We start from the raw sequence: 9,377 nt of genomic DNA, 5'->3' as shown, positions 1-9,377 counted from the left end.
TGTAAAACACCACAACAATAAGGTCGGAGCCAAAGACAACTGAGATGTGTAAAACACCACAACAATAAGGTCGGAGCCAAAGACAACTAAGATGAGAACTTCAAATGCAATCAAAGATTATTGTCCCAATTAGGGGTATCTTTTGAAATCCAACCAATTGACCCAATCGTTTTCTAATTTCATCGGAGCTTTATTGTCCCTATTCTTCATCATTAGTACTCAAAATTTGAATGGTGTTACCTTAGCACATACGGTCCATTCTGCAGGTGGATTTTTTATTCAATGTTCTTACCGGCCGATCATCTATGCCAACTACCATCATAATCTTGAAAGAAAGAAGAATTTTGGGTCTTAAAACTGATTTTGTTTTTTGGATCATTTATTTCAATTCTTCGGATATCATTAGATCTACATTGTTTCTTGAGCCCCAAAGTCATGGATTTGGGAAGAAATGTATTTTTAATAATTTATTTGGTAAGTGTTTCTATTCCTAAAGCCTTGAAATCCAATGCAACCCATTTTACCATTTAATCGTGGGATTGTCTACAAAGAGACCATTTATCTTTTGTATAAAGAGGTCACAACTATTCTCTCTCATCATATGTCAAATTGAGTAGCTTGGGGTGAGTCATGAAGTTAGAGAAATTTTTTTTTAGAATTTTATATTTAATCAGTGATACTCTTACTACCATCTATTTTAAAATCCTAAGAATAAGAATGATTGTGATCTCTTTGTATAAAAGGTAAATAGTCTCATTGTAGACAATCCCTTTAATCATCATACTAAGAAGATTAAGCAATTGACTACTTAAAAATAATTAAATAAATGAAGGATATTTAGTCATTGTAAGAACATTAGCAATGGATCACATCAAAGTGATAAATAGGAATGAGCTGTCACATTTTCAAAGTAGAAAGGGCAAGATAGCACAACACATGGCTATTACTTTATTAAATTCATATTGCATTCTTGTATTGTTTAGTTTAAGCTGCTTAAGGGAATACTATGAACCAATGGGAATATTTAAAGGATGATGCTTTTCAAATGAATAGTGATTTGAATTGAAAGTCATGTTGACATAAAGGAGGAGGTTGAAACAAATTGAATTGAATTTATTATTTGAATATCAGTTAGCTTATGATACCTAATGGAAAAAATTATGCTTTGACTTTGAATTAGTGCTTGCTTAATGCCTTGCATTCAATAAGGAATTAGAATTTCATGCAAAGGATGAGGTTTTTCAATTACTTTCACTGCCACAGTGGGTATGAAACAGTCATGAACGGCTTTTGTGAAAGGGAATAGATGACAAAATTTAGCCCAAAAATATGGTTGATAGCTGGAAGATAAAATAAAGATGCTGATCTCAGTTCAATATAATAACCCCAAGAGACTTTTGACTGGATTCAAGCCTACTTTTTAATGTGATTTACCCCAGCTTGTTCCGGGTTAGAAACCAGAACTAGTTTTTTCATAGGAAATCTTTGTTATGGGTTTTTAACCTTGAACCAGTACGGGTATTTACACCATCTAGATTGGACCAATTAAGTCGAGCAAATTACTGAAATGAACTTTGATTGTTCAGGTTCTGAATCTAAAACAAGGGCAATTTTATAATTTTTCTAAACAAAATTTTTAAAAGGATACCTATGTGAAAGGAATTTGTGAAGTGGTCATTCTAATGCTGAATTGGTTAATTTGACAAAGACCATTTTAATGATATATTTTTCCTTTTTATTAACTATTATCCATAGAACATTGCCTAGTTTTCAAGGCATCTTCTTTTAAGTTATGTTGATGCAAAGGCCATGATTATGAGTTACTGATTCGGGCACATTTCATGACTAAAATGCTAAAAGAACTTACAAAGCTCATTTACTTGAATAATTCTGATCTTGGTCGTGATTCAGACCAGTTCAGTTTGAAATTCACATCATCAGTGAGTTAAGGAATATGTTTGCCACCTCAGAATAGATAATGCATGTAGTCCTGCTCACTTGTAAAGTCATGGAGGGCCGCCTTGCTTATTCATTTAAGATCTCTGATGATATGATTTAAGAGTTGTTTTGTTCCTCCTTTGATTATTTAAAAACTTGATGCTGATGGAAGAGTCATTTTCCTTGGTGGACATTATTACTTACCCAACATTGCAATTTGACCTAATACTTGTGCCCTAGTGCCTGCCTGATTTGCCAAAATTAGGAGTTTGATTGTTTGACTTTGCAATCCACATGAAAAGGAAATGGCACCATGTACAGTAATTCTGAAGATTTATTTTATTGTGTGAAGAAATAACAATGGATACCTACAGAAAGTTTCAGATAGTATGCACCCAAAATTGACAGAGAAATTTAACTTTGAAGGGAAATTTGTCTAGCCAGAAAAAAACTTTGTGAAGGAAAAATGCTTATTAAGATACTCATGCATTTGAGCTTAAATATCGGGAATCAAAAGGGCTTTCAACTGGTGCAGCTTAGGAAATAGGCGCATTTGAGCTTAAATATTGCTTGAAATGTAATTCAGCCAATTAGTATATAGGTCACAAACACTCGTAACAAATTAGGAAATATTGGTGCAAACCCCACCCCTTCCTCCCCCAAACCCCAAAAAAAAAATGAAAAAAAAATAAAGAGAAAAAAAAATCCAAGAAGTCACAGATCCTGCAATTTTCAAAGCTACAGGGATAATGAGATGCATCAAGGATTTTAGGTCGTCAAGCGATCACCAAAAGTTAAGACTTTGGAGTTGTCCCGGAGAAACAAATTGCAGCTATTCTCTTTTCATTTCACAAAATTTTTATTATTGTACACGTATATAGCCTCAAACACAAACAATATATAGTCTCAAACACAAACAATATATAGCCTCAAACCCAGACAAGAGATAAAAGTTAAGCCATCCTCTTGAGTCTACAACACAGTCGGTGAAACTCATTTCACAGTGACTCCCTCTTCAGGAGTTTCATGATGCCATCTCTTGGTCTGACAGCCAGTCCAGTGCTGAATGCTGCACAAGGAAAAAAAACCACAGCAAGCCCAACTGTAGTCCACTTCCATCGACTCTTCAGTGATTTCAACCCATAGAGGCCATGGCAAAACTGAGAGAGCCCCAAGCTCATCTACAAGAAAGGGTCTCAAATAATAAGACCAGAACCAGAACGTCATTGTTCTTAACCACATCCACTTTAGTAAAAGGACACAAGTACCCCAAAAGGATTCAATACACAGGACTAAAGCACCACTTCTCTTGATTAAATTACTGGCACACACTCTATACATGGAGAGTGTGGATCTGCTGAGCCACCGGATGTCAAAATTCTCCAGCCTCAGGATTATCAGAGACAAGGTTACTTCTGGAAATAAAAAATTGAGCATTGTACAGAGAGAGATGCCACCTGCCACCCACTTTGTCAAGAAACATGTAACCACTGGTCCCATACAATTCAAGAAAGCGACTTTGACCAACCAAGCTGCCACCCATAGAGAAGAATATACAGAGACACTCCCAACCCACGACCCCATAGACATGGCACTCCCCTTTTCAGAACAAATAAATATGGCTTTGTAATATTTTTTTTTAACTTCAGGGTATTTGTTGTCATTCCACAAAAAGCTTTGTAGTTCAAAAAGTTCTCTGAAACCAGGGACATTCAGGTAGCTCCCAAATTATGTAGATCCAAATTCACCTTCCTCGAACCATACTAACCGACATTCCATTTATTGAAACTTGAGATTTGGTGGTAGAGGAGAACAAATAAGAGGTCTCAGAACCATCACTGTTGCTTTCCACCCCCTTAACATCAATAAATGGAGGCTGTGTAGGCAAAGGAAGCTCTTTTCCCATGCTTACTAGTAGCTCCACTACCTTCCACATGGGAGGCCGAAGAGTTGGAGAAGCCTGAGTACAAAGAAGACCCACATGAAATACTCTGAGAAGTTGTTCTTCAGAGCACAGGCCTTGGATGTTTGGATCCACTATTTCTAAGAGAGTGTTTGAACTGTACTGCTTCCATATCTGAAGAAAGAGGGGACACCAAGATGTTTTAAGAACCAGAAATCTGAAAGGCCATGGCTATGAAATTCCCTTTTTATTTAGGATATATATAAGTGGGAGATCCTTACCAATGACATAAGGGAGTGACCCTCGACTGAGGTCGATATTGAATTGTTGTTCTTACGACCAGTGACCATTTCGAGAACGAGCACTCCATAGCTGTATATGTCAGCCTTCTCAGTTAACTGGCCGTGGATAACATATTCGGGTGCCATGTAGCCACTGTAATGGTGATATAAATATGATAAGGTCAATTGTTTACTGAAATTCACCAGAGTTCAGGGAATAAGGGAAGTTAAAAAAAAACAATATTTAGCTAATCATCACAAACACCCTTCTTATATAAGGGACATTCATTTTGCAAAATAAGCATAAACTAGGCTATGAAATCAAACTGAAGTTTGCACCCTCTGTAGCATGTTTCTACTACAAGGTTCACCTAATTCAAGGAAAAGCAGTGTTCATTTTTCTTTATTTATCTCTTTTCTTTTTCTTTGGCATGTGACATTGTAAGTCCATTTCACCTCTAAGAACTGAATAAAATAAATAAATTAAAAAATTTATGGCATAAACCTAAAACCTTCTAACAGTGTCAAGGGCATAACCTTTAAACACTAGCCATGTTTGCTTATAGTTGTGTTTAAGCAGCAAACAAACACAAAATTAGGGGGACAGGAAAAAACGAGAGAAGAGGAATAAACAAGAGTGGGGTAATGATACTCTGTCAAAGTTTATAAAATAAATAGGACAAACGTTGGGGTAAGGACTTAAGTTCTTACAGAGTTCCAGCAATGCCTGTGCTCAGGTGGCTTTGATCCTCTGCAAAATATCGCGCTAGGCCAAAATCAGCTATTTTGGGCCTGAATTTCTCATCAAGTAGTATATTACTCGCCTTTATGTCCCTGTGAATGATTCTCACCTCTGACGCATCATGAAGGTAAGCTAACCCCTCAGCTGTACCAACAATAATATCAAACCTCCTCCTCCAATCCAACAACTTTCTTCTAAAAGGATCTGTTTGCAAAATACAGTCCTGGGTCATGGACCTTCCACTAAACCCTACCAACCTTAAGTATAAAAACGATAAATGGCGAGGCTAGTTTTGCTGCCCACTATTTTAGTGACCATATATAACAACATCGATCAATGTGAATAAAATGATGGTCACATAGTATGCTTGATGACCAAAAACATCAATTTAGGTGCATTAATTGATTAAAATAGTGGGTGGCACATTCAGCTCTTGCAAATAAAAGGTAAAAGTTCATCATCATCAGAGCCTTTTCCCAACGAATTGCAGTCAGAAATGAATAGAAGCTGTGTTTTGGAAAAAGATTTAAGAGTAACAGTCCTACCAAATAAGAATCGATCCAGGCTAGAATTTGAGAGGTATTCATAAACTAATAGACTTTCAGGGCCTTCTACACTGCAACCCAGAAGCTTGACAAGGTTTTTATGCTGAACCCGACTGATAAGGTTAACTTCATTGAAGAACTGGTCTATCCATTGCCTGGTATTGAAGAAAAGTCTCTTGACTGCAACCACCCTGCCATCTGATAGAACTCCCTGCACATTAATACATTTGAAAGAGAAAAGGAAAAAGGATATCAATAAATGGTAGATGTCATCACAAGATTTAAAGTTTATCATCAGTAATGCAAAATTCGGTGACTCGGGCAGAATGGGCTGAGTCACTAGGATGCCACATCCGGATGAAAACCCAAAAATTGGGCAAGTCTTCCAAGCCCTGGCCCCCTTCCTACCATAGACTCAGCCGAGTCTGACCTCCAACTCAACCAATTCAGTGGCTGATTCGGACTCAGGAACCTGGTAAGCAAGAGCCCTTGTCCTTGTTCCAAAACACTATTTATCATCATTCATTACCTTGTAAACAGAGCCATAACCTCCTTGGCCAAGTTTGTTAGCATCTTCAAAGTTTTTTGTAGCTTTTCTCAGATCCTCATACTTAAACCCTAGGTGGGATTGGGAAATAGCTTTTATAATTTCCGAAGAACCTTCCATATCTGGATTTGAAAATTCAGACAAAGCAAAAAATTAAAATAAAGCAAATGAATGAAATTGTAGCAACCGGCACAGTTCAGTTTCCACCCAATAGCATGACTACTCGATTTTAGAAAATAGAAGGCATTTCCAAGGTTTTCATTTACCATCAGAATCAAAAGAAGAATCCCTTCCTCGTCTTCTTCGTCTACCCAATATTATGGCTACAGATATAACCAATGCTCCTGCAAAAATGGACCCCAGAGCCACAGCTAGTTGGTGCCGGGTCACTGGAAACAAACAAACCCGAAATTAAAAAGTCGCACTTTTCTTCAAGTCACCAACCAAACATATACATATAATACATCAAATAACATGTGCTAAATTTACAGCGAACCTAAGCAAAACATCACGATGCAAATACAATAATTAAAGATAGGGTTGTATTGCTGAAATGAAGCACACTCACAACGCAAAATTAAAGAACTCTTGCAACAGAATTTTAACCCCACACAAAAGTGTCATTCCATTTGAATGACACATTTCATTTTCCTCTTTTCTATATGAAAATACTTTTTTTAAGATGTTCATAGTTGTTTAACAAGCACAATTGACTGGTCATAGTAGTGAGCTTTGAGCATTAATTTAAGGCTTTCTCAGCAGTTGAAAAAACCAGCTGAGGATCACTGAGTACTCTGAGTGCAGGCTCACATTTTCTGAAATGACCAAACTGGCCATTCAATCCAAATACGGTCACAAATGGTTAGCAATTATTAGCATCATCATGGAGATTCATTTCTGAATCTGCCCAAGGGTACATCCACTGAGGCAGAAGTGTCAAAAATAAAAAGAAGGGGTGTTTTGGGTAATTATGAGCAACATACAATGCCCCTGATTCTCAAACTACTTCATTCATGGGTTAGCAACATCACCATGATTTCCAAATAAGGCCACATTCAAATTTCAAGAAGCCACATAGAGAGACCTCAGGTACAGAGAGAGAATCTTCAAGTACAGAGAGATAGAGGGAGAGACTAATAAGCACCATGTCACAAACTTGCTAGCACCAACTCATATGAGAGGGGGAAAATGTAGAAAACAAATACCCCAATAACCAATAGTTGAAAGAAAGCAGAGAATTACAGGTTGTTAGAGAGAGAAAGGTGTAAGGTCAAAGAATTTCTGTCTCATAGAAAGTGAAAGTACCAAGAGAAATGCCAGGACAGTCACAATCTTATAAGGAGAGAATAGCAGGAAAATTACAGCAGTAGAAAGTGAAGGACAGGAGAACTACAGACTTAGAGAGAGAAAGCAGTGAGAGAAATACCAATCGAACCACGGCCTGAACCCGATTGCTGCAAATAAAATGGCGAAGTCGAATATCTAAGAAAACAACCAGCGTTCAAAGCCCTCCCCTCTTTCGCAGGCAAGCAACCACGAACACCATTGGCCGCACTGGTCAAGCAATCGCTGCACGCCCTAGAATCAAGAGATCTCCAGCACTGAGCCACCCCATAAACTGTCATTCTACTCCCATCAAACCTTCCGGCCCTGTAATGGCCTTCTCCTAAGCTCAAATTCCTCACCAACTTTCCTGCAAGTTCTCTGAAATCATTAGGGTTCGAGCTGTTCTTCGAGTAATCACAAACCACTGTGTCCTTATCATCCATGGCCTCACTCGGAAAATTCCAATTCTCATATCTCAAGAAGCATCCATCGAGATAAATTCGACCTCCCTCTACAGGGAGGCAAACAGGTAGACTAACCCTAGACTGAGCATAGCAGAGGCGACAATCAATGGAGGAAAGGTAACCAAGGCACTGGCCAAGACCATAGACACGGTTAGTAGAGTTTCCTGAAACTGAAGTTCCAAAGCCATCTCTAGCGATTTGTTGAGATACAGACTCCATTGCGGCGATGAAATTCACATCAAAGGTCGCTGGATCTAGAGCTGAAACGTTGTAGCATAGTCGCTTGATAACGGGGAACTGAGAATCATCGGCTAAAGAAGAAGCTGAGAGAATTGCGAGAAAGATAACAACGTGAATCGGGGTTGTTTTCGCCATGGATGCAGAAAAAAAAGAAGAAAAAGAGGTTTTTCTGAAAGTAGTGAGGAATTGATTTAAATTTTTGAACGTTGGGTTCCTTTGCTAGCTACATTAAAATTGATTGGAGCGTTCAGAATTAGGTTTTCTTCCGCCATTAAAGTAGCAAGGAGAAGACGAAGACAAAGACGAAGACGAAGACGAATGGAACTGCTTTGGAGCTCCATGGGAGGCCGCTGTGAATCTGGTCATATAAAGAAGCGGGGGAAGCTTACGCAACGAGCTGAAATTCACGAAATGACTATTATACCCTTGTACTTAAAATGACGAAAATGCCCTGAATCGTTACCAACTGCCAAAAGGATGATTCTTCAGGAATGACCGTCCCTACCCCTCATTCTTTGCTACCACAAAAGTGCCCTAATTCCACTTGGGGAAAAGTTATATGGTGCCGAGGCTTTACCGTTTAGGAGTGTTTCAAATCTTGGGCTTGTCAACGCTTCCCCTGCCGCATAAAAGCTCCATCTTCCTCTTTATCCAATTATATATTCTCAATGGAGGGTTAAGATTTCTCCTATCACAATGTCAGTCTTTATATTATTTTATTTTTAACTTTTTTTTATAAGTTATTTTGACACCAAATTTTGGATGTCCACTCCTCTATTAAACTTGAACTAGCGAAAAATAAAGAATAAAAATATTTTCAATAAAATAAAACGATCATAATACCCCTGAATGTTTCAAGAGATATTTTTGTTACTATATTTTATCGAAAATTTATTTTTAATATTTTTTATAGGTGCGCCCTAATGAGAAGATGGCATGTACCAAATTTCATATTCATACAATTTGTATAAAAAAACTAAAAATAAAATACTTTGAGACGTCGGATCTAAGATCAAACGGTGAGTGACTCTCTTGATCAAAATTGGACGGCTGGATGGTAGGGGAAGATAGAATTTCTATGATGTAGGGGAAGCATAGAAACCTTTCCCGATAGTTAATATCTACAAATCTGTGTCATATCACTTGATAAATTATTCGTATTAGGTTTATTTCTACGAGAATCGACGATCCAAAAAATTATTTTAAAAATAAATTAAATTTAAAATTAATATAGAGGTTTATAAGGTGAGGATATAGACGGGACCTAAAAAATGTTAAATAAATTTATATATATATATATATATATATATATGGAAAACACTACACAATGCCTATAGGTGAAAATGAACAATGATTTCGCCTACCCCCATCACCATCCAAAGTTCATTACG

The 9,377-nt window shown here is 37.4% G+C and overlaps 1 protein-coding gene across 1 annotated transcript; it reads right to left on the bottom strand.

The window, feature by feature from the left end:
- Positions 1-2,746: 2,746 nt before the first annotated feature.
- Positions 2,747-8,510, bottom strand: LOC18430211 (cysteine-rich receptor-like protein kinase 2). Its single transcript, XM_006840370.4, has 7 exons — positions 7,383-8,510; positions 6,223-6,345; positions 5,939-6,078; positions 5,410-5,620; positions 4,834-5,068; positions 4,123-4,276; positions 2,747-4,015 (listed from the first exon to the last, which is right to left on the bottom strand). The coding sequence occupies exons 1-7, from the start codon at positions 8,119-8,121 to the stop codon at positions 3,683-3,685; spliced, it is 1,935 nt and encodes a 644-aa protein (XP_006840433.1). The 5' UTR covers positions 8,122-8,510; the 3' UTR covers positions 2,747-3,682.
- Positions 8,511-9,377: the final 867 nt, after the last annotated feature.

The sequence above is a fragment of the Amborella trichopoda genome, chromosome 2 (genome assembly GCF_054954075.1).
Source record: "Amborella trichopoda isolate Santa Cruz 75 chromosome 2, AtrichopodaSantaCruz75HAP2 v2.0, whole genome shotgun sequence".
NCBI lineage: Eukaryota > Viridiplantae > Streptophyta > Magnoliopsida > Amborellales > Amborellaceae > Amborella > Amborella trichopoda.
The sequence above is the reverse complement of the archived record's forward strand: the minus strand, read 5'-3'. Positions and strand labels throughout refer to the sequence as shown.